Genomic DNA, 26,353 nt, shown 5'->3' with positions numbered 1-26,353 from the left:
CTGAAAGGTTCTTGAGGACCACGTAGTCCCCAAATCACACTCTGAGAGAGCAACTACTCTATAGTGAGCCCAAGTGACCATCTAATCTTTGCTTAAAGACCTTCAGTGAGAAAGAACCCTGCTATATTTCCAAGGTATCCATTCTATTTTAGAAATATAGAACTGCTAGAAATTTTTTCCTAAATTTTAGCCATTGTTTTTCTAAATTGTGCCCTCAAGAAATTATATTACAAGAGCCCTTCTATGATACGGTTCTTTTCTTTGAAGATGGCTATAATTCCTTACCCCTTCATGTTCTATCCAGTCTTTTTTGGGTAAGCAGTTTTAGTTCCTTCTTTTAATCCTTAAGTGGTATGATCTTGAGTTTCTTCAATATACTAATCACCCACCTCTGGAAAAAAAATTCCAAGTTATCAATTTCCTTCCTAAAATCTTGTGTCCAGGACTGAAGACAATATTCCATCTGTAGTCTGTTCAAAAGAATAGGATTATCATCTCCATAATTCTGGAAGTTCTCATTCTTTTAAAGATTCTGGTGACTTTAATATGTTACCTTTTTTTTCCCCTACCAAATCACATTACTGCCTATTATTGAATTTACTCAGGACCCCAGATCTTTTTTTTTCAGACCGCTATCTAGATACTCCATTTCCATTTTGTATTTGGAATTTTTTTTTTGAGACACAATATAAGATGAAAGAATCATAAAATTAGATTTAGAAGAGGCTTTAGAAGCCATCTAGTTCAACTTCCTCTTTGTCTAGAATGAGAAAATTGGGGCCCCGAGAAATTATGTGATTCACTAAGGTCACACAACAGCTACGTAATAAAACCAAGATCTAAATCCAGGACTCATTACTTAAATTCTGATATTTAACACTATTAAATTTCAGCATGTTAGATTTGGCACTATTTTAGACTGCCAAGATTTTTTTGATCCTTACTCTATTATCCAGTATGTTGACTACTCCTTCTAGCTTTGTTCCAGCCCACAAAATTCAGCATTTATGAAGTATCTACTGTGTACAGAGCTCTGTGCTAAGTATGTGGAATGTAATAATAGAAATAAAATAGTTCCTAGTGACTATGACAAACATGGTATCTTCACCTTTATCATTGATAAATAATGCTAGACAAAACAGATACCTGATATACTCCTCTAGATGTCTACTTTCATAATGAAATTCCACCATTACTTGTTGGACTTGGTCATTTATCCAGTTTTAAATTCTCCTGGTTGTCTAAACTATATCTGTCTATCTTCTTCACAGGAATAGAGAGACTTTAATTTAGTATTTTCTTAAAAATCCAGGTAAAAAATATTTTCAACATTCTTCTTTTGTACCAACCTCATAACCTTGTCTTTAAGGGAAATGAGTATAGGTTGGCACGATCTGATCCTTATGAATCAGAGCTGATTCTCTGTGATCATTTCTTATCCTCCTATATACAAACTATTCCTTTAATTATACTTTTTCAATCCCCCCCCCCAGAAATTAAAGTTGAGATCACTGTGTGATAGTTTTTAGACTCTACTTTCTTCCTTTTTTATGAAAGTCAGGAAATTCTCCTGTCTCTAGGTCTATAGAACCCCTCCTAAAGATCATAAGTGGTGATTCAATAATCATTACCAATAGGTTTTGATTTATTTCATTTTTTAGTACCCTGGGGCATATGCAGTTTGTGACCTGGAAGCTGTTTTTGCTCTTTTCCAGTTATTCTCTCTGTAACAAAGATGGAATTCTGCTTTCTCTTTATCATTCACTTTGATAAAAGAATAACACTATCTTTTCCTTAAGCCACTTCTCAGTCCTCCTTCACTAAAATCCAATTCACTTTGCATATTGTGGCATCAATTCCCAGATGTCATGGTCCTCTTTGAGAAATAAAGGGCTAACAACTGCAACAATCCACTTCTAATTGTAATAGCAAAGTAAACCCCTTTTGATATTCTTATCATTCCTATCAGTTCATTCTGAGCTTTAGAAATCTAAATTTCTCTTTGTGTCTCCAGAATTTAATTCTTAAAAGCTTATCATTCCTCCTGTTCTGTCTTGCCCTGTGAATTTTTAGCAGTGAAGTACTACCTATTTTTTCTTTGGACCCTTTGAAATCTGCTCTTCAAAACATCCAGACAATACCTAGCTTTCCTCTCCTTTATTACAAATGCTGAGATGAAATAGCACTTCCCCTCAAAGGTTACTACTTTCATTTCTACTTCCACAACTAGTTTCTCTTGGGGAAAAGTAATTTCACTATTGTTTAGGGTCATTCTAGTTTGATGTTTAATATAAAGATCAGAATTTATAGAATTCTTTGCAAATTTTTTAAAGAAATTTTGTCAAAGCTTCCATAAAGATAGGAAGAATGATAAATAAATATAAACGTTATGAACCAATGAAAATATTTTACATATTTTCTTAAAACAATCAAAATGTATACACATGTACACATATGTTTTGCTAAGCAATTTCTTTTCAAAATATCTGGAGATAAGTAATTAAAAAAAAAAAACCAGTGATGTCTGATGTCTTTTTTAGGTCATCATACTTATTCACTTAGGTAAAAAAAAAAACCCCCATCAAAAACCAGTTTCCCCATCCCACTACATCCCTACTTTTTGAGTGAAAATATTACCATTACTGAGACTTTAAATTTCAACTGAAGATGACTATTTAAAGTCATATTTAACCTTCTGAACTATACTTAATAAAGAAAATACTCAATGTGTAGAATTATAGTTACATACTACTGTCAAGTGAGAAAATGGTTGATATTTTTTAGTTTTTCAAAATGACAGAATTTCCTTCTTTGTGTAGAATTGGATTATCACAAATTTTCCCATTTAAATATATGTATTGGAAATTAAAATATATTTTCAAATATTCTTTTAGGAATAAATATATCCTTTTTAGGCTAATATGGTTTTTAAAATGGTTTAATGACCTGTTCACAGGAGCTATCTCCTTACATGACTGGTCATATGAATGATTGAAGTGATTTTTTCCCCCCAAATGTAAAGACATTAGTAATATAGTAGTAGGAATTTTGGTAGTGGTGTTTTGAACTTTATAAAAAAATCATCAAAATAGGATAGAGCCTTGTAAATCTTTAAAAACTAACATTATTCAGAGCTTCACATCAGGAATATTGTAATATATAGTTAAAATTTCAAAATTCAGAATTGCGTTTCACTGCAAACCAATCATGAAAACCCTAAAATACATCATATAAGTTGAAAATGACTGGCCATAATCAGCATCTCCTGAGCACACTTAAACTTTTCATGGAAAAACAATAAACATTTTCTGCAGTTAATTCCTATGAATGTCACATTCTATAATGAAAAATGCTATACCAGGCAAGATGTACTTTATTTACAGCATGGATACCTAAAGGTTAAAAACCATAATTTTAAAGCATTTTTTCTCCCACAAAGGCAGATAAGTTTACTTTCTTAGGCATAAAAATAAGCAGTATATCTTTTCAATAAATCTGCTAGCACTGTAGGGCAGCTGTTAAACAAACAGAGCTGTATAGGGTTACATGAACAGTCTCTGAAGGGCAGAACTGATGATTTGGAGACCTGGGAAGAATTTGTTTCAGCTTGCACTGAGTGCATTCCTAGCTCTTATTTAAATGTAATGCAGTACTTTAAATTCTATTCCTTGGAGTTTATAATAAGATTAGAAATTCTTATCACCTCTTTCTAAGTCATGACACTTTCAGTAACACTAAATTAATAAACTTCTAAATTTGCCAAATACCTCTACACTTCTTAACTGGAGACAGGGAGAATGTATGGAAGGTGGGGACTTCTTCCTTTAAATTGCATGTCTTCTATGGTTTGCAAAATGCATGCTTAAAGTTAATGATTATTTGACCTTAGTGCAGACGATTTAGTATATTGCATAGATACAAAGCATTTTGATTTCTTTCTAAAAATATATATCACTATTGAACATTAACATTTTCTTTTATTTCAGCTCAATTTGTACTCTAATAATGGCTAATGGTTATGTTCTAAACACAACTTTTTCTTGAATGCTTTAATTACTAGAGGAACATATTAAAGTAGCTTATCTAAAAATCTTTAGGAATTTTGCTTTTCAAAATAAGTTTTTCTTTTCTTTCTTTTTTTTTTTTGTTTTTTTTTGTTTGTTTTTTAACGTTACCTTTTGGGAAAGTAAGGTTTATACCATGTACAGTGCTAGTTTGCATGTATTCATTTAAATACTAAAAACTGTAGTACTGCTCGATCCATATCTGACTGCTAGGTTTCAATTGACAGCTGAGGATTTGTGACTGGACCATGAATCAAAACGGCAGGCATTTATACCCCAGTGCCAGTGAGGATACATTGGGAATTACTTGGCAAAGGTAACATTTTAATTATTTCCAAACCTACACTACATCTAAAAATAACATGAGCTACAATATCTGTTTTAACTGGCCTTTCAGAGAATATATATATATATATATGTCAAAATTTAGTCAAAATCTATGCGTATAATATCTTTTGGCTACAACTTCTCTTTTTCATTTATTATGAGTTTTAAAAAAATAACTAAATTAAGTTCCATTTTTAAAGTAATTTGCAGCTGGAGAGTACTTTTATTTATCTATCTGAATTTCCAAATCAAGCATCAATACAATCTGAAAAAAAGAAACAAAATAGCCCAAAGTAAAAACAATAGTTAGGTCTGGGGTCCCAAAGAAAAACAAAAATAAAATCATTAGTTAGTGAAGCATTTGCAAATTTTCATTTCAACTTTCTTCAACCAATAATAGCTGAAAGCCATTTCATTAATCACTAACAATTTCTTTAGAAGGAGGTGACTGAATTTAAAACTAAAATCAGTTGATTTTTCTATTAAATAGCAGTACCCATAGAGTTTGTGTAGAGGAACTTTCTGAAATCTCTAGTCAAAATGGAGATTTGGATTGTGTGCATTTATTTCAGTTCATTGTATCCATCAGTATTAATTATTGAGAGTTGACTATATTTTTTCCTTGCTGGGAAAATTATTTAGAAAGTTTTAGTTCTGGTAGTAGACTATTCTACTTTTCAAAGACTGTGCTATCTAAACATGGACAAACTCATATCTAGTAGGTTGACTAACAACTGATAAATTCTTTGTGATAACCCATTTTCAAGGCAAAGAATCTAGTGAAAAAAAATCTTATGTAATTGTATTAAAATAATTTTAATTAGTGAGGCTAAATTACGATCAATTTAGAATTCTCAGGTGTTTAAAGAGTAATCTCATTCAAATCAACAAAATAATTAAAAGTTATGGTTTTAAATTCATATCTAGCTAGTAAATATAAATTTGTGGAGAAAGTTGAATTAATCTCAATGTAAATTTTATGAAAGTAAACCAACTTGTTTTCCCAACACCTCATAGAAAACAGCATATTTACAAATGTATTACTTACTTATCAAGAGGTAGGAAATCTAAGCATAGACAGAAACTGTTCAGAACTATAAAATATTGAAGTTAATAAAACTGCTTTTATTAAGTTCAAAACAATTTATTTCCATTATTTTAAGTTAATGAAGTGATTCTTATTAATTTCACTTACTATCTATACACTGAACTTTTTTTTAAAAGAAAACATCATTTTGGATTTAAAGAGGGTAACAATAGTTTCATTTAAAAAACAACAACTCCCACATCATGCTGTTTTATTCATTTGGGCAGATTTCACCTGTTAGTTGATAGTAGAATGGGCCATTTCCCTATGTACTTTAACATGGGAACAAATGTTTATTTGTAGATCAGGTAGAATATATTTGTGTATGTATGTGAGCATGTATATGTGAGTGAAAGCTTAAAAGTAGCCATTAGTATGCTTCTAAGGAACTGAATACTAAAAAAACCAAACCAATTGCATTTCAGTCATGATCAACTTTGAAAGAGATAAAGAAGGGGGGGGGAGTTATACTTTACTGACAGACTTATAAACTACACAATTGTTATACTTACTTCCATTGATTTTAGAAGTCAATTGAAAATGTTTAAATTGATATTTCACCAAAGGTCAGATGAATAGAAAAAAAACATAATATGATGACTTTGATTAGTAAATATTCAGCAATTTTTAGTATCATTTTATGTCAAACATCTCCTATTTGGGAAAAAAAATAGATAGTAATCATCCCTGGGTTGAAATCTAGAATAGAAAGACTAGAAAATTGCATTCCTCTTACCCCCATGCCCATCCCTTCACGTAATATTCTTTAGATTCTTTGGAAAAAAACTGAATACTGAATATAAAAAAAAGGTGACTTAGAAATCTGCATTTCTCATGTAGTCATTCAGGATTTCTCTTACTGAAAGTTCTAAGAGTAGTTCTCATTCACTCATTTGTTCAAGAACTTTAGTGTTTATTTATTGAGTGACTATACTAGACATGGTGAATCATGAGACCAAAAGTCATGTCGGATAAATGATTTCCCTCCATAAGCTTACTTTCTAGATGCGTTACAATTCAGAGCAGTTATACTCCCAGTATTTCTTTGAACAGATTAATGCTATGTTGCTGAACTTTGTTTACTGTGCTTATTGCTCTTGCTAATTCCACTTTTGATATAAAGAGTCCAAATATATGAGAACAAAAGAAACCTCCTTATTCATGATTATCATATATGTCCCACATCAGAGTTTAAAAGAATAATTATCTTCTATTAGAAGACAAATTTTTTCCCTACTTTTAGATTTTGCCTCCTATGATAGCTAATTGGCTATCAAAAGTGAAAATAGAAGAAATTTCTGGTGAATCCCTTTGAGAATTGTTCTCTTCCAATATTGTTTGTTTAATGAAGTTCTTAGGAAGTATCTATAGCTTTAAAATTATCTAGAAGTTTGAGAATTCTAAAGAAAAAAATGTGTTGTTTTCAAGCCCACAAATTATTTTGCCTCTGGCATAATAAAAGTGAGAAAAATAGGATTTCCAAAAATCAGCCCCTGGAGATTTTGAAGCCAGAAAAGAGAAACTAAAGATAAGTTTTATTTTCATTACATTCTCCACCCAATCTATTGGCCAATAACCCAGGAATGCAATCTCAACATCTTTAGATGAGTATGCTTCTAGAAAGGGGTTATTCTATTAAAGTGATCATCTTTCCATAGTGACTGATAACCATGATGGTAAGGAATGACCTGTGCAAGGATATTTTAATCCAACAAATTTCCCCTAATTTTCTTTAATTTACAGTGTATAAACAATGCCTTTAGGAATCAAAACTGACTTTTTAGGGAGAGTTTTCATTGACCTTTTAGTTCTAAATATATTTTGTTGTATTGAGCTTGTAAATTTATGGAACATGTGTATGTTTTGTGGAGAAAGAGTTGGCTCCACTTGAAAAATTTATATATATATATATATATATATATATATTTTTTTTTTTTTTTCTATGTAAACTCAGATCAGGTAGTGGAAGCATTCAAACTGAGATCATCCTAGTGTGCTGTTGCATTGTTTGCTTTTCCCCCTTTAATTTAGGAAGGGCCATCATCTCAGAGGATTAGGAATTATGCATTGGTTATGTGAAGTATTGTTCGATCTGTGCTCTCATTAGAAGAGCTAAATGATTACTTGTACAAGTTGTATATATGAATAGAAGTATAGAACATAGACTATTTTTGAGTGGATTTTTTTGAAAATGATAGCTAGCATATAGCATGTACTATCAAACATGAAAGAACCATGTAACTGACTGAAAAAAGCAAGCACAGTATACAGTAATAACATTAAAGTGTTATTTTAAAATGTGGGAGGGAAGGCATTATGTAAAAGAGAAACAGGATTTATCGTTTCATCCTTTTTTTCTCTCCCCTCACTTCTCTTGGGGGAAGGGACTCAAGCCCACAACAGAGTGGTTGTGTGTGTGTGTGTGTGTGTGTGTGTGTGTGTGTGTGTGTGTGTGTGTTTGATGGCTTATATAAACATAGATGAAAACTTCAGATGGCCAAAAATAAACATGTGAGTGTTACTGAGGGATATATTTACACAAGCCATTTGCTCAACCTCCAAAATAATGACTAGATTGAAGATTTTAGCAAAATGATTGGAAGGATTTTTATATTTCTGGTAATACCATGACTCTATGGTACAGAAAAGACTTTTATCATCTATTTTCCATGTTACATGTCTTGACAGTTATTTTTCTGTGAGCTGGATATTTCATTCTGGAGTGATTTTACTTATGTTTTTAGAAGAAATTGTCGTTTATTGCTGCAATTTTGGAGAGTTGCTTGATTTCCCAAGAGAAATTTAGCAGCCAGTAAAGATTATTAGGAGCTGGCTAGTCAGGGGCAGGAGAGGAAAAAAGAGAAGTGAAGTGAAGTAATATCATTCATTGCTTACATGTCTACACATACACAAATAAACACACATAATACTACGGAGTAGTTCTCAAGTAAAACTTGGATTATTTATGTAAGACCCATTCTTTCTTCCTTTTTTTTTAAAACCTTACATAGACATCTCAAAAGTCTACAAATATTTTAACCCAGGTAAACTCTAATTTTTCCTAAAAATGCAACATATGGGCATCAACAGACTTACACACAGATTCTTTCACACACAACCTTTGGTGGTATAAAGGGTTAACTTTTGCTTGAACAGTACACTTAGACCATGCAGGCAAATTCACTAGGTTAGCATTTCCTGCTTTCAGTTTGTTATCTTGACACATAAGTACAGTACAACAGCTGGGTTGTTCCTGGGGTTCCTGGGGGGAGCTTTATTCTCAGAGTGCTGAATTTCCTTTTCAGCTGTCAGCTGTAGGGGTGTTCAAACTTTTTACGCACCATTCCATGCCCCTAGCACCACTCTGGGACCCTGATAAAAATGCTGATAAGGTAGATGAATGGAATAATCTTCAGTTCAAGGTAGAGAAAGAACAAAGACCAAATAACAGAGGACCATTTTTATGCAACAGGACTTCTTACTTCCTTTGCTGTGAGGTAAGCTCACAGCATTTTTGTATTGCTTGGAACATTTAGCTCATTCTGACAGAAGTTGCTCACACCTGCTTAGTAATTTGAAATTAAAATATTAGCTTTGACTGAATAAAACAATTCTCTTGATATAGTTGTCACAAAAACAGATATGAAGCTATGTTCTCAAGCAGTTAATGTATAATTATTATATATTATATAATATATAATAGGCAATATATTTATATAAATATTTAATATGAAACATATAGTTATATAATATTTATAAATGTAATAATAATTAAAATATGTGTGTATATATGTATACCAACATATCATATGTATATATGCATTGAAGTTTTGTCTAAGTTTCTTCAATATAAAGGAAGATGTGCAGAATATGATGCTTCCTTTCTATCTGGGCAAATGTCTTCCGAACACTTCCTCAGAAATGAATTGTATTCCAGCCAGACTTGCATGCTGCCATCCCACAGGAAATGGGTCAGCAATCCATTAAGATGCCATTAGATAATCTAATTTGGAACTTAATCTCTAAATTAACCATGCTCCATACTTGAAGCATACTTGAGAGAAAGAAAAAAAGTTTATGTTTGAATCGATAGGGGAGCCGAAGCGTGAAGAAGGCTGTTTGTTTTTTCTGTAGCTGTGGTCACGTCTCAAGCCGTCTGGTAACCAGGAGAAACCAGACATGATGTAATTCCAGATTGAACTTGAACTTCAGGGACTTAGAATGGGGGAACAATGGACCATAGGAATCAATAATGTCCATTTTCCACATGATTATGTTTGGAGTTTTAAGTTAACCTTTATGGGAGAAGCAGCAGGATCTGCAGTGTGACCAAAATGAGATGATCCAGAGACAAGATGTTAGAGTAAAGAAAACAACTTTTTCAGTGATATTTTCTGAGAAGCACTGTAGATTCCAGCAGGATTAGAAAAGTTCCCGCTCTGCAGTGAACCAGTTGCCTGTTCTGAGCACTCTTTGTTCACTTAGGTAGGACAAACTTAATCTTACGTTTCCTGTCAGATGATTTTTGGCAGGCCAACAAGAAAAGGAGGAGCATACTTCAAAAAATTCCCAAGTGTAAACTTTGCTTATTAACCCTTTAAAGAAAGGAAGTATATTAAATTCTTTATTTCAGAATGTTTTATATAAAGAATTAGATTTACATTCTCCATGAGCCTGCATGTATAATGTTTTGTCAGCAGCCAGCCAGGGCAGAGTTTTAATGAAATTTAAAATTTTCTAAATATTGCCAGGGGTGCTATTTTTCTTTTTCTTTAAAGTTGAGTTGCATATTATATCACATATTATCATATTATATAAAATACCTATTTGACATCAAGCAATTTAAGAGAATTTTTGTTGGAAGGGTTAGAAATTTTTAAAATGTTCCCTTCTGTAATTAACTAGGATTATATATATTGTTGTTATATAAATGTAAATGGACAAATATATATCCCCATTATAAAGTGGTAGAAAACATGGATTTAATGTCTTTTAGTTGGCAATATAAATATAAAGCTCCAGTTGTTTAAGTAATTTACATGCCTTTACAGTATTCTATGTTCTCTATATAAGAAGTTATATTAATAATGCTTATTGTTTGTTAAAAATAATTTGTAGATTTTTCCTTAGTAAGTAAAAGTACTTTATATAATATATTAGATGATCTAATTTTAAAGCCCAAGGCATTCACTATTAACAATGATATAAAGTAGTTTTTAAGCACCATCCTTTGCCCCCTCCACCCCATGAAGAATTGTAATATGCAAATAGACCTTGGCACAACCAGCACTACAGCACCATAGAAAGAAAAGGAACACCTGAAGAGAAAAACAAAACAAAGTGAATGGAAAAATAAACATTGGAGTTTCTCATTATAGCAAGTATAGAACAAATTAACTACTTTTTTTCCTTTTCCATTACTTCTCACCCTTCTCCAATACAGATATATATGTATATATATATATATATATAAATATATATAAATATATATATAATCACAATATATGATATCTATGCATATACACAAATACATAGCACAAGATAATCCTTATAGTATATATTTGTTAATCCATCATTTTAAAAAATCTACAAGCACAAATAGGAGTTACCATGCCGAGTAAAATATGGAAGTATATTTGTTTCATTGAGGGAAACAAAGATTCCAGTGAAAAGATTGAATTTTTTGACATCTTAAAATAACTATCTTTTATTTGCATTCCTGAACAGTGAAATTGTTGACAATGCTACAGAAGAGGGATTTCAAGTTTCAAAGGACTGTTTTACAAAATAGATAGAGATCATTTGTAATTGGCACATTCCCATGTGTGGTAGAAGAGTTTTCAATGAAATCACTATCTGAGGACCAAAAGAGGTTTTTGTGTTTCATCCTTAACTAGAGCAATATGAAATATTATTTTATTTATCAGAGCTTATTTTTTATAAATGTAACAACAGAAAAATTTGATTCCTTTAATCCAATCTGACCCAACCATTACAGATTCTGAATTGTAGAATCCAATTTGATGAGATTTTATTGTCTAGCATTTTGATGCTTGTCACTTTTCAAAGCTTCCATTTCCTAAAGCGCTGCTATAAATAAAGCTATTCATTTAAGAAACAAATATTTCTCTTTCTCCATGCTCTCAAGTGCTATTGCTTTCACTTAGAATAATTCCATGAAACACCTGCAAGTTATGATTTTTGGTATTTACTAAAGAATCCATGCAAGTACCTTATAATTCAGGTAAGAGCCAGGCAGGGAGCTTTCAGAAGCAGATGATTATTAGAAATAGTAGTCATTAGAAGCCAACTCACATGTACCAAGACTCATTCAGATGGAAATATGAAGATTATAAAATATTCCTTAAAAATGGGGAGGGGAAAATTGCATAATATGCTATATAAAACCCTTATCTTTCATTTAAGTATAGTCTCATTTGAAAGAAGTTCAACAACTATTACCTACCACATTACTACTTTGAGACAGGAAATATAGGTATAGTATATTCACAGTTGGAATAGGGCCAAGATTGAAGAAGACACAATATAATTACTTAAATTGAAGCTTAGGATTCTAAATTAATTTGTCCATGAGAAAGAATTTTAGTGACTCATTAATTTGGACCGCAATGCAGAGGAATAGTGGTCAATCCACAAAGTTGAATGTTTATTGAGAGCCATTTTTTAATTGCACAAAGATACATTTAATTTATATACTCTTCCATAGTGGAAAGAACATGGGACTCAAAGACTGACACTTGAATCCTGGCTCCATCAACTTACTAGTTGAGTAACCTTAGACATGTCATTTAACTTTTCTGTGACTAAAAAGACAAGGTTGAATCATGGGAAAAAACATTGCCTTAGAGCCAGTGATTGTGATTTCAAATCTCCACTCTGCTGTTTACTAATTATGTGACCTTAGGCAAGTCGTAACTTCCTTGGGCCTCATTTTTTTCACTTCTCAAATGAGGACCCAGACTAAGTGATCTTTAAGGTCTACCAAGTCTAAATCTTATTAATTGTAGAATAGGTATAATAATAATAATACTTATATGTCTTATTTCAAAGTGTTCTAGGAAGATATAAATTTTATAAATTTGCAAAGTGCTTTAGAAATCTGAGTTCTGTCCCTTCATTTCTCTCTGGATTTTATTCACATATGAAGTTTATAAGTAGCTAATCTCTACAAGTACATGTATTTGTAATTCAAGGCAGGAGGATTACTACCAAGACTTAATTGTCTTTGCCTCACCTTTTCAGGCAGGTTGTTTCTACTAATAGAGAAGGAACATTGTCCATTTAAACAGAGGTACTAGCTTTTTGTATAAAAAGTAGCACAATACTATTATTCCATGAAGATAATATTCATCACTAATTGATGTGAATATTTTTAAGCTAGGGCTGAATGTTATAGCCACTGCTTTTAATTAATGAAAATCTTTTTTCTCTGTGCTTTTTAGCCTATGACTGTTTTTAGTACCTCTAATGTATTTAAATGATTTATACATATATGAATATATACAATATCTTTTTTATTCTATTCCAACAGTGTTTAAGGTTTTTGAAAGAGTATTTATCATCTTTAGGGAAACATGGGACTGCCCATGATTTAAAAAACATAGAAAATATTTCTATTGTTGTCTTGTAAAATGTAGGATTGGATGTTTTGACAGTTTATAAAATGTTGAATCAGTGAGATATTCAGTATATTCATTACCAAGTAGAATCATAAAATCTTAGAATTTGAAAGAAGTTCAGAGGTAATATATTTTTAGACCCTATCTAAAACTCTTACCTTTTTCAGTATATACAACAGTTGGTCATTCAGGCTCTAGTTGAACTGTCTCCATTACTAAGGAACTCACCATCACTGGAAAACCATTACATTTTTGGATACCTCTAATTATTAACAAGGTTTATTTTCCTTTTGTTGAGCCAAAATTTCCAACCTTGTAATTTCCACCTAGTTCTTCTTTCTAGGAAGAAAAATAATTTGCTTCTTCAGGACAAGACTCTATCATGTACTACCATTTCTCTTTTCCAGGTTAGAGATTCTTAGTTTCTACAACTGAATGGCATGCTTCTTAGTTCCCTCATCCTCCTCTGGATGTGCCCAGAATTGGATATAATATCCCACATCTGGCCTGACCAGGTGGGAGATTGATTATTTTTCCTCAATCTGGACAATATGTTTATCTTCATGTAGCCTAAGATGCTGTTAACCTATTGTGCCTTCCACCTCATTTTTCTGTTTTATATTGAGGTGATAGGCCACTAAAACTTTCTTTTTAAGGTTAACTAATTTCTAACCATATAGACCCTTGAAGTTTATTCTTTGAATTGTTGTGGTAGATGCCTTTATTGGGGAAAGAGATTGTTGAGTGGGAGGGTTTGGATTTAGGATTTCATCATAATAGCAAATTATCAGACTTGAAAGTGATCTTCAGGGGCAGCTAGGTGGCGCAGTGGATAGAGCACCAACCCTGGAGTCAGGAGTACTTGAGTTCAAATTCGACCTCAGACACTTAATAATTACCTAGCTGTGTGACCTTGGGCGAGTCACTTAACCCTATTTGCCTTGCAAAAAAAAATCCCTAAAAAAAAGAAAGTGATTTTCACAACAACTTATAGTAAAACTCATACCTGAATAAAATTCCATAGATAACATACTAGTGTCTGTTATGAAGCCCTTGAAGATGTATACTACAGAACAATCCTCTACATCTGGTGACAGCCTACTCCATAGTTAGATAGTTTTAATTGTTAGGAGGGACAACTTGGTGGTGAAGTGGATGGAACACCGGAATTATAATCAGGAAACCTCATACTCATGAGTTCAAATTCTGCCTCAGAAATTTACTAGCTGTGTACCTCTGTTTACTTCAGTTCCTCATCTGTAAAATTAACAGTTAACCATTCCAGTATCTTTGCCATGAAATCTCCAAATAGGGTCACAGACAAGATGGAAACAACTGAACAGTAACAATTGCTAGGAAGGGTTTCCCCTGATCATTGTAGAAGATTCTTTCTCTGTTTCAAATCAGAAACCTCATATGTAACTTCTAAGTTGGAGAGCTGGTTCAGTCACTGATTAAGTGACTTATTTAGGATCATACAGCCAGGACTTGAAAACAAGTGTTCTTGATTCTAAGACCAGCCCCAAGATACTCAATCTTCCTGAGCTTCAGTTTCTTCAGTTGTAAAATGAGATACTTGACGACCACTAAGGCTCTTTCCAGATCTAGATCTATGGTTCCCTGATCCTTTATCTAGTACACCTTGCATGTTCTTCATGCTATCATATTCAATCTTATACTCCAATATATTTAGATTTAGTAATCTATTCATTTTAGATTCTAATTCTGCCATCCAATATATTAACTCTACCTACCAGATTGTGTGATCTGAAGAAGGGGAATATATTTTTTATACCTTCACATGGTATAAAAAGTCAATGATAAATATGCTAAACAAAGTAGAATCAAGGACAGAGCTCCATCATATTCCACCAGAGAACTTTCTCCAGGTTAGCTTTGATCAGATAATCAACATTCTTTGGATCTCTTTTGTAAGTATTCATTTAACTGCTTTTTAAAATAGTCATCTTTCCATTTTGTCCCTAAAGCTATTGTTAAAAACATTAAAATGTTTTACTGAAATACAAATGATCTCTGCTAATGCATTTTCTCATTCAATCATTAATTCAGTTGACCAACATTTATTTAGCACTCAGTGTTTTTTTCAGAGCACTGTGCTGCCTGTCTAGTAAGTCTGCTGAAAGAAGAAAATGAGGATAGTGTACTTTAACTTTTTGTTAATAATGCCATGCTAGTTTATAGAAATCACTTTTCCCTTTCTTAATATTCACCAACCATCACACTTAATAATATTTTCTAGAAATTACCAGGTCTCAATGACTATCTGACAGCAGTTTTTTCCTTTTTAAAATCCAGGTCATAGTACCATGGTGTCTTTTTCACTTGACCAATTCCTAAAAAGATCTCTGACTTGTTCACCAATCATATCTGCAATATTTTTTTCAGTACCCTGAGATGTAGTTCAAGTGGACCAGGTTAATTAAATCTGTTAAGGATACCGCTCTTATTATCTTTCACTTATCATGGGATTCAATTCTTTGTTCATCATTTTTGTTCTATCTTCAGGCTGGATATGCTTTTCTTTGGTAGAGAAATTAGAAATGTAATAGAAATTATATATATAGTACCACCATTTTTGTAATCTATTATAATTGTGCAATTTATTCAAGCAGAGTTGCAATCTTTTTTTCTTTCTCTAGCTACTATATATATATATATATATATATATATATATATATGAATTTGTCCTTAGAATTTATCATAAGTCTCAGGACCAATGAAGATACTATCTTTTGCTTTTTCAATGATTTCTTCTGGGATTATAATTTTCCCATTCCCCTTTTCCTTCTCATGAATAAATTGGGACTTTATAGCACTATAATTTTGTTTTTGAGCCCAGTTTTTTAAAAGTTGACTTCCCTTTAAGAGTTCCAGGTCATGATTTGTTACCCCTGAATTCTTTGAAATATATTCTCCTAAAGTATATATCCAGTTCTGTATGACTACATTATTCCAAAGTTCTTAAAACTTAGGTTCAGAGAATCATTTCTTTCTTTCAGTCATAATTTAGTCCATACCTCTATGGACTGAAAGATAAAACTATCATCAGAATAAGTCAAGAATTTGCCAAACTATTCCCCTTTTAGCAGAGAACCTGCAGGTGTGAAAGGATTATTACCTGTCTTCAAAACCAAACTCTAACTCCATGCTCACTTCATAATTTATATCAGAAATTTCTCATCCAGTTCTTCTATCCATTCCAGTGGTCTGTAGTTCATTCCTGCAACAATTTGGTCTTTATTTTCTTTCATTCTATCCTCAACCAAATTCTTTATATTAAGCCTCAATCAACCAATCAAACAAAACCATGTATTAAAGCATTTATTATGTACTAGGCCCTAAGCTAGGTTAAGTTTTAAGAATGTAACAAACTATTAAACAAGCAAACAAATAATAAACAAGAAAAGACAACCCCCTAAAAAAAGAAAGACAACCCCCCCAACATTCCTTGAATTCAAAGAGATCACATTTTAATGAGAGAGACAGCATTGAAATAATTATTACATAGAAGAAATATACAGTGAAGATAGGAGATAATGTCTGAAAAAAATTATTATCTGGTGGCCAAGGTCAAGAGGAGAGGAGTTCATGGAAGAGCTCATAGATGTCAGGGTTTGATCTGGAATTTGGAGGAAGTAAGGAAAAAAATAAGAGGTGGGATAAGTATGGTAATCATTCCAGGTATGAGAGGCAAGTCAGGGTTAAGCCACAGAAGGAGATGAATGTTGTATGTGAAGGCAGACCAGCATAGTTGAGTCTCATAGAAGTTGTGGAGGGGCATAAAATAAGAAAGGAAGAAAAACATAGAAGGAGACAGATTATGAAGAGCTTCAAATAAAAAACAGAAGACTTTATATTTGATCCTAGAAACAATAGGGAGCCACTAGAGTTTATTGAGTAGTGAAGTGATGTACTTAGATCCATGCTTTAGAAAAATCAATTCGGCAGCTGAGTGAAGGAAGGATTAGAATAAGCAGAGACCTTAAGTCAGAATACCAATTAAAAGGCAGTACTCAAAGGAGAGGTAATAAGGGCCTATAATTGGTTGGTGGCTATGTAAATTGAGAAAAGAGGGCATATATGAAAGATCTGAAGAAAAAAATGACAAGTTAAGGCAAGAGATTAGATATGTGAAGTGAATAAAGGTGAGAATTTGAAAGTGATTACAAGATTGTGAGCTGGAATGACTGAGAGAATGTTATTACTCTTAACACTGATAGAGAAGTTAGAAAGAGGGAAAGGTTTTGAGGAAAATATAAAGAATTGTTCTGAGTATGAGATGCCTTCAATGCATCTAATTCAAAATTTCTGAAAGATGGTTGATGATGTCAATCTGGAGATGTGAAGATGAAACTGGGACTCTGGAGATAGATTAGAGCTGGGTATAAACAGTAGATCTGGGATTCACCTGTATACAGACAATAAATGAACCTATGGGGTTGATAAGATTACCAAATGGAAGATTATAGGGAGGGAGAAAGAGAGGAGGGTCCCTCATACAGACTTAGAGGACATTTCTAGTAAGACTTTCATGTAAGTTACCATCTTCTTTAAAAAAAAAACTATTTATTTAAGGCAATGGGCTTTAGTGATTTGTCCAAGGTCACACAGCTAGGTAATTATTAAGCAGCTGAGACTGGATTTGAACTCAGGTCCTCCTGATTCCAGGGCCAGTGCTCTATCCACTACACCACCTAGCTGTGCCCTAAGTTACCATCTTCTTGATGCAAAATGCTACCTTGATTCTTCTTTTTCTCTTTCTCCAAAGCAATCCTTTCATTTCTGTAACACTGTCACAAAGCATCCCTCAAAGTTTTTGTACTAGTTATGAGGTGTTCTTATATTAATCTCTCTCATTTTGTTTATTACTCATACTCTGCTCACTAGTGTGTTTAAATATGGATCCATTAATATGGTTTCTGCTCCCCTTTCCCATCACAATCTTCTATAGTCTTGCCTGTTTTATTCCAGTAAGATACAATATACAAATGATTAAGTATGTGTACATGATAATTTGAAGAGGTGTTAAGAAAGACTTTTTTGAAGGAAGTCAGTATATCAATTGAAATTGGAGAAGACTCGGGTCTCTCAGAGTTGGAAGTGAAGACAGATTCATTCCAGGCAGTAGAGATGGCATATTCCAAGAAAGAGAAAAGAGGTGGAAAATGGAATAATACACATTTATGAAAAAAGCAAAAAAGAGTAATTTGACTGGAATTAATTCATATACAGTGAGAGAAAAAAAGCCCTTGTCACTTATTTAATTCAGATTATGACACAAGAAATATAAGAATGGCATGCCATTTTCAAAAAGGCATGCCATTTCTTTATCTCTCCCTTTACCCATTAATTTCAATAGAAATAAATTAGACATATTTACAAAGGGTCAAAATCTGGTCAAGTGAAATTTATAATAATGAAAAGCTATTCAATAAAAGCAAGAAGTTATTCTTTTATTAACTTTGAGTCAGTCATCATGCATGCATATTGTAGCAGCATGAAATGAGCCGTGTGCACATTGACTCTGTTGTACCGCATGTAAAGGTATTTACAGATGATATTTTTGGTCTTTTTGTATAGCTCCCTTCTTAAAAATGTACTTTGTTGAGCTTACTTTATAATTGAGCAGTTATAGTGTTTTTAGTCATCTACCCCATAATTGCCTTGCTATTTTGCTCATTACCTTCCTTCTTCCTGCTAAAGTATTTCAGCAAAGGGAAATATAACAAAAACAATATATATATATATATATGTATAAAAATAGATATACATATTTGAAGATAATAAATGTATGTTGATTGGAATTGAAACAAATATTGCTCTGGAAATTCATTTGAGTATTTTAGCATAGGACATGGTTATACTTTCATTTGTTTTTTTATTAATGTTATTTAGAGACAAAAACAGCTTGGTAGGTAGAGAGGCAACAAGTCCTTTATCAGAAAGTTTCAACCATTCATATTCAATTTTATTCCTAATTGTAATAATCAAGATTTTGAAACAGATATTCTGGTTTCTTTTTGAAATATGGCTACTATTCAATTATATATTATTAATATGCCTACATGTATAGGAAACTAAATATAAATGATTGATACTTACACTTGTCACTTGGAACAAATATATATATATATATATATATATATATATATATATATATATATATATATATAAATTTGAGGCAAAAAAGGATTTTGCACTTGAACAATCTGGATAATTTCTTCAATTTTCCATTTCTCTTTATGCTGCTGACATGGCCTTTAAGTAAAATTCAGAATTTGCAACAGGGAAACCCCCAAACCCTAACATGGCCCTGTGCCTTATAATTCTGAAGTCAACTTACAAATTGGTAATAAGAGACTTGTAAAACTCATATATGGGGTCTGCATAGTGTTAATGTAGGGGATTTATTCTTCCCCAAGGGTCCATAAACAGTATTGACAAATATATTGCATACTGCATTTTTGACATGGTCATAATGTAGGATAGGAGGTTTGAAAGGTTTAAATAAACAGCTAAATTAAATTTGTTAGTCATACTGAAGCAAGAGCCCTGTAAGTCTCCAACAGCAATTTATTTTTATTGAACATTTTCCAAAGGAAAAAAAATCAGTCTCTTACAAAGCACAGGATAAAGAACCTACTATAAAAAAAACAACTATGCATTTATATTCTTTTTATATTCTTGTAGTTGTCTGTTTTTAAGAATGTTGTACCTACCTCCAATCCATACTTTGTTTCTTGAAGATGATCTGCAAATGATATACCTAATTTGTCTACCAATCATCTAAATCAGGAATATTTTGTTGTTTTACTTGTTCCCCCCCAACTAGAAGTATTTTCCCATTTCAAGTTTTGTAGCACTTTCTTCCTTATCTACCTGTGAAAATATTGACTTCTAATTTTGGATTTTTCATTTTCCTTATCCGTCTCTTCATAATATATTTCTTGGTGTTACTCAAATTGGAGTGACGTGAAGCAAAAGCAAACAAAAACACCATTGAACATATATAGAATAGAAGGATAAAGAAATGTGTTGAAACAATTAAACCTCTTACAGGTGGCTCTGGTATTAGATGTTTTTGTTCTTTTGAATTACAGTTCTTATCAAATGATTCGAATAGTTTTTTTCCCCTTAAGTGGCAAGTTCTAAGTATGTCTCAATGTATCTTTTGAAGTTTAAATTTTTTTTGCTTTCATAAGTGATAGCATAATAATGTATCACTGAAACCTATAATTATGAATAAAGTTACTTCTTATTGTAGAAGTACAAGTTAAGCATAGAAAAATGTACTTTTGAAATGTAGAATTGAATAAGTTCTAAAATTGCATGAAAAATATAGGTGATATTTTTCTTTTTAAATTTTTAATTCAGAAATTTACTCATAAGAAACTGTGTGAGCTAGATTTTAAAGATTTTTTTTCTTCTAGATCTATGATTTTAATACAATAGTAATAGCTGGTATTTATATAGCACCTACCATGTGCTAAGCACCGTACTAAGTGCTTCATAATTATTATCTCATTTTATCCTCACAATAACCCTGAGATATTAGATGCTATTATTATCCTCATTTTACAGATGAAGAAATGGAGGCAAACAGTTTGCTTGTTTATTTAGCTATATGACTAAAGTCAAAAAGCCAGTATTTGAAGTTGAATTTGATCTTGGGTCTTTCTGATTCCAGACTCAACTATTCACTTGTATCTACTGTGCTACCAGATGCTAATTTTATTGGTTAAGAGAACCCCCAGAGTGAAGAAGCCATCTTCACCAATTCAGATAAGCAATGGTTGAGCAACTTACTGTCTAAGAGTGGAGCTTGCCCAGGCTCACAAAGACAGAATGCATAAGAGAGTGTGCTGGAATTTAGTTATTCTTATTTATTCTAAGGTCAACTCTTATCCACTATTGCTATGCTTCCTCTACCATATATAGGTACTATCAAAGAAATACACACACACACACACACACATATGTTTGGGTATATGTGTATGTATATACATATACACATATATCCCCATTATATTCTTTCAAATTAAGAATGAATAAAAGAAAATATGCTACTTATAAAGGTACAAAATAGAATAGGTGGGATTTAGAGGTAGATGGAAATTTAAATACTGTCTGGTCCAATCATTGTTTTTTAGTTCAAGAAAACAAACCAAAGATGGGAAGTGACTTTTCCTATATCATTTAGGCAGTAAAGCAGCAAAACTTGTAAACTGACCCCCTACTCCAATATCCTTTCCACTATAACATAACTGCCATGCTTGTAATCCAGCTTGCCCCATATACCTATAATTTTAAAAAGTTAATGACAAATAACATTGTAAAGTTAATGATAGGATGCAGAATAATCTAGTTTGCTTTGATAAAAACATTGGGTATGCCAGGACTTAATTACCAGATTGGTCTATGCTATGTTGATTACCAACTATATAACATTTGTACTGAATAATCAGAGTCACTTCTCAAAATATTCAATCAACTATGTCATATCAGTAGCTTCCCTTTAGTCACTTGAACATTATCATAATTTTTCACCAATATATTGATACAAAAAACATCATCACTGAACACAGAGAAGTACCCTAGAGGATATCTGCTTGATAAGTGGATATGGATGGGCAAATGTTGAAACTTTTCTTCCTAGTAAACATGAGAAAGCAGGGTCCAGTGGCTTAACTAATTAAACTCTGGTTATATCTGTGATAAAGCCATGGGTGAGGACAGAAATGGCAGAAAAGAGAAATCATTAAAATGCTAACAACAATTATAAGTGGAGAGAATCTCATATGTCATATAATGGTCCTCTCTCACAAATAATGTATATTTTGTAAGGATAAAATCTCTTGTTCTATTTGGTGAAGTGGTGGTGACTTAACTGAAAAAAAATTTGGAGTTGCAATCTAAGTGTGGTCATCATTCCTCTCATTAGTCACAGCAATAGTGTTCAAACTCTCTGTGGAAAGTTTTCTTTTATTTATTTTATCATATAATGAAAGAAGACAAATCTTTTCTAGGTAGCCTTATTCATGTCCATTTAACTCTGTAGTTTTAGAATTATGGCCATGTTAATGTTTGGTTATGTAAGGTTAAAAAAAATTGAACAATAGAAGTGATTTTTGACACATTTATAGAAGTTGTGTACTACTTTTGTTGTTTTTGTTTTACTCTATGTATTATTTCACATGCCTAAGTATGGATCAGACAATTTAAGGAAGAATTAGATTAGATTTCAGTGATCTCTTATTTACCTTAGTTGGGTTTTTGCCCTCTATTTTGTCTTGCTTTCCATGAAAGAAGCAGACCACATAGTATATGCCTAAAATGCTAATATTATAATTTATTATAACCCATTTAACACATTATCTTAGTGTGTAAGTGTGAAATTATAATGGTTAGAGCTCAAGTGGCTTTCACAAGGTCACCAACATTATTTCTCTTAACTCTCGATGCTTAAATGTATATTAATATAATTAACTCATGGAATTTACATGTTAAAAAGCTGTTATAAATTTTAAAATTTTGTTTCTTTCTCTTTTTTTCTTTCCTTCTCTCCCTCTCAACAGTCCTGGTACCTGGGCTAGCTTGGTCCCTTTTCAAGTATCAAACAGGACACCAATCCTGCCAACAAATGTCCAAAATTATGGTTTGAACATAATTGGAGAACCTTTCCTTCAAGCCGAAACAAGCAACTGAGGGAAAACCAAAACAACAACAACAAACAACAAAAAATTTTAAAATAGGAAAAAAGAAATAAAAAAAAAGGAAGACGGGACAAAAAAGAAAGTGAAGAAAGAAGAAAAAATATATAGACCAGCAATTGCAGCACTTACAATCACTAATTCCCTTAAGGTTGAAACTGTAATGACATAAAAAGGGTCGATGAAATTTCACTGATGGGTAGAGCGCAGCCCCTGCTAAGTAGCCTTTGTTATATGAAGTCCGCTGGGAAATAGATGTTCTGTCTCGATGACAATATATTTTAACTGACTTTCTAGATGCCTTAATATTTGCATGATAAGCTAGTTTTCTTGGTTTAGTATTCTTGTTGTTTACGCATGGAATCACTATTCCTGGTTATCTCACAAAACAAAGGCTAGGAGGTGGCCTTAGAGCTGCCAGATGACAAGGGCCTTGAGCCAGCCATTTTGTAAACACTCTGATTTCTAAAAGTTAAAAAATAAATACAAGCTCTGTAGCCTTTAGTTATCAGTACAGATTTATTCAACTTTGGCCCTTAACCCAGCCTTTTCCAGTGTGTAACCCAGTTTGAAATCTAAAAAAAAAAAGGAAAAAAAAAGAAAAAATCAGTCTGAACACAAAGGCTCTATGGAAGAAATGCCTCTATGTAGGTAAAGTGTTATCTCTGCATGCAACAGTAAAAATTAATATAATATTTTCCCCACAAAAGAAACACTTAACAGAGGCAAGTGCAATTTAAAATTTATATCTAAAGGGGAATCATCATTATAAGTCCTTCAGCCCTTGGACTCTAAATTGAGGGGATTAAAAAGAATTTAAAATAATTTTGAACGATTTTATTTTCCCCTCAGTTTTTGAGGGCAGTCAAAGGCATTAAATCAAGACAAATCATGTGCTTGAGAAAAAAAGAAATTAATAGAAACACAGCACTTATGTTGGTTTAGCTGCTGCCTCCATGGAGGTAGGGTTTATTTATTTAAAATTACTGGTTGCATCAAGAACCCATAGGGTGTACAAAAGGTTCTCTACAATCTGCATCATAGAGACAAAGAGGCAGGCAAATCCATGTCACAAGGGCAAAGCTTACAGTTTACAAACTGGGAATGAACGAAAGAGGGGTGGGATATAAATGCACTCTTGAGAAAACAGAAGTCATCAGGGTGCTGGAAACTTGCATGGTGCTTTCAGAAATTAGCCTTGTTCAACAAATTTCTCGTATTGACAGGACTGTAGTGTGCATGGGCAGACACATTTTGCCTCTATGTCTCTTAAAAAAATTTTAATTAAACAAAAATACTCTTTCCAGTAATCCTAATTTGCACGAAGATATAATGTCCACATTACGTGCCTTGCCTTGAAATCTAAAAAAGTGACATCACTACACTTGTTTTGCTGCATTTATTATAATTTTAAATCTTTACCATTTTTATGACAAAATATTTTGTACTCCAGATGAAAAAAAAAGTGTGACATCATGGATTTTTTAGACAGTTATACCTTTATCTCACATTTATAAAGCATATCATGGCTGTGTATAGTTGCCGCTTAAAAATTGTAATCGACCAGCAATATTTTCAGTATTTTGGTGTTTTTTCTATTAACCTTTCATGTTTTTCATCTTCCAATTAATATTTGGGAGGGGGGGTTTCAAATTTATACGAATTATGCAATACCAAGTTTTGCCTATGTAGGTAGTGCTTTTAGCTGTATTGGTTATTATAGGTAAGTACACAGATTTAAAAAAGAAAAAAGAAAAAAAAAGAATGATGTATGCTTTTTTTTTGTTTGTTTGTTTTAATTGACCAAAGTGGGTACTGCTATTTTTGCAGTGTGATGAGGTCCTTTTGTGTACTGAGAGATGGACAGGGGATTTTTTTTTTATACATACATATATATAAATATATATATTCTGGGGTGGGTGGGAGGATTTTTAACACTTTACAGTGTAGCTGTGAAGCAGTGTACCCTTGACAGGCATGGGCTGCAAAGCGACTGTTCTGCCTACTGTGACAAACTTTAAAAATAGGTTCCCTCTTGTTAACTTCCCACCTGGGGTGCAAGCTGAACTCATTTCTGGATTTAAACACACACACACAGATATACACATGCACACACATGTACACACATGCACACATACATGTACACACACAAACAAATCAAAAGTAATGAATTCTGTTGGAGGCAGACTTGGCTTGAGGAAATTATCTTACTTTGTTTTTTTCTTGAGAGGTCAAGACCCACAGTGAGAGTGAGAGTGAGGCTGGCTCATACTTGGCAAAGATATATCTTTTTAAAAATCCACTTTAGAGGGTGTTTTTAACTAATGGTTCTACCTAGGAACACTCTTTTATGTATCACACAGCCTCCATTGGAGGAACTAGTGTTCTTTCTTACCCCCTTTCAACCTCCCTCCCAGAATTCTTCATTTTATGATGATGGAGTATGTGACTTACCCATGTCTTAATATTGCAAACTGATGGCAGTGACTGCTTTTTTTTTGCATCTAAAAGGTCAAACAGAGAGTTACTATTCTTGAATGTATTTGAACTGATAGATATAAGTGAATGTTCATCTCAAGGGAGGAAGAAAAAAAATTAACCATCCATAGATTCTATTTGTACACATCCTGTACTAGAAACAAATACAGAAGGGGAGGGAGGGTATAGAAATAATTTTCCTGTGGACAATTTCAGTCCTCTACAAGATGACAGAATTCTTAAAAAAAGGAATAGTACCTCACATTTCTATTTAATTCTTGATATTTGTGGGGGTGAGGAAGGAGAGGCACCAAAACTTTATATTGTTTATATTTTTTCTCCCAGGGTCCATAGAATCAATTCATTAAATGGAAAGAATAACTGTTAAAATTGGTGAAATATGGTAGATTGTCTTGAGGACCCCCCTAGGCTATGGTCTAATAAAATAAACTGTCTATTGTTCTCTCAGCACATCATTTAATAATGAATACTTATGAACAATGATTACATGCTGGACAATTGTATTTGATTAGCCCATTCAGTATGATGTCCCCAAATACTGAATAGCACAGCAGGATAAGACCAGTTGAAGTTCAGAAGTAAGTGCAATAATTTCTGTGATCCTCACCCTGGTAGACTACAGATAATCTTAACTGAGCTTTTCACATATCTTTGACCTATTGTGTGAAAAAAATCAACCTCACAAAACACACAGTATTTTTTTTGAGGGCAGACTCACTCTCTTGATGTGAATGAATGAATGAGCATTCCTAGCTGAATAATAAGTTACACTGTGGGTTTTACTGCCTGCCTCTTTAATAGAAAGGCCTATTTTGAGTTTTTTTAATCAACTTTTTTTTTAAGATCAAGATATTTAAAATATACTTACATACATAAATATATATAAATATATATAGAGAAAGAAAAGACTCAGATCCAGTCTTTGGCCTCCTCCTTCACCAGGAAACATATTCTGACGAAGGGCCCCATTTTTGTAACTCTTGAATGGCCCATTCCTAGCCAGAA

General features: G+C 32.6%; 1 protein-coding gene across 6 annotated transcripts in view; it reads left to right on the top strand.

Moving 5' to 3' along the window:
- NFIB (nuclear factor I B) overlaps positions 1-26,353 on the top strand; it is a 270,748-nt gene that overhangs the window by 241,719 nt on the left and 2,676 nt on the right. For 4 of the 6 annotated variants that reach the window (XM_074197522.1, XM_074197520.1, XM_074197519.1 and 1 more), the window contains 2 exons: positions 4,292-4,380; positions 22,715-26,353. The exon at positions 22,715-26,353 is cut by the window's right edge and continues 2,676 nt beyond it. In XM_074197522.1, coding sequence (XP_074053623.1) covers positions 4,292-4,380; positions 22,715-22,844 — 219 coding nt within the window. In that variant the 3' untranslated portion in view covers positions 22,845-26,353. The remainder of the gene's footprint in view (positions 1-4,291; positions 4,381-22,714) is intronic. The other 2 variants (XM_074197524.1, XM_074197523.1) reach the window with 1 other exon arrangement.

This window comes from Macrotis lagotis, chromosome 8, assembly GCF_037893015.1.
Source record: "Macrotis lagotis isolate mMagLag1 chromosome 8, bilby.v1.9.chrom.fasta, whole genome shotgun sequence".
Taxonomy (NCBI): domain Eukaryota; kingdom Metazoa; phylum Chordata; class Mammalia; order Peramelemorphia; family Peramelidae; genus Macrotis; species Macrotis lagotis.
The sequence above is the reverse complement of the archived record's forward strand: the minus strand, read 5'-3'. Positions and strand labels throughout refer to the sequence as shown.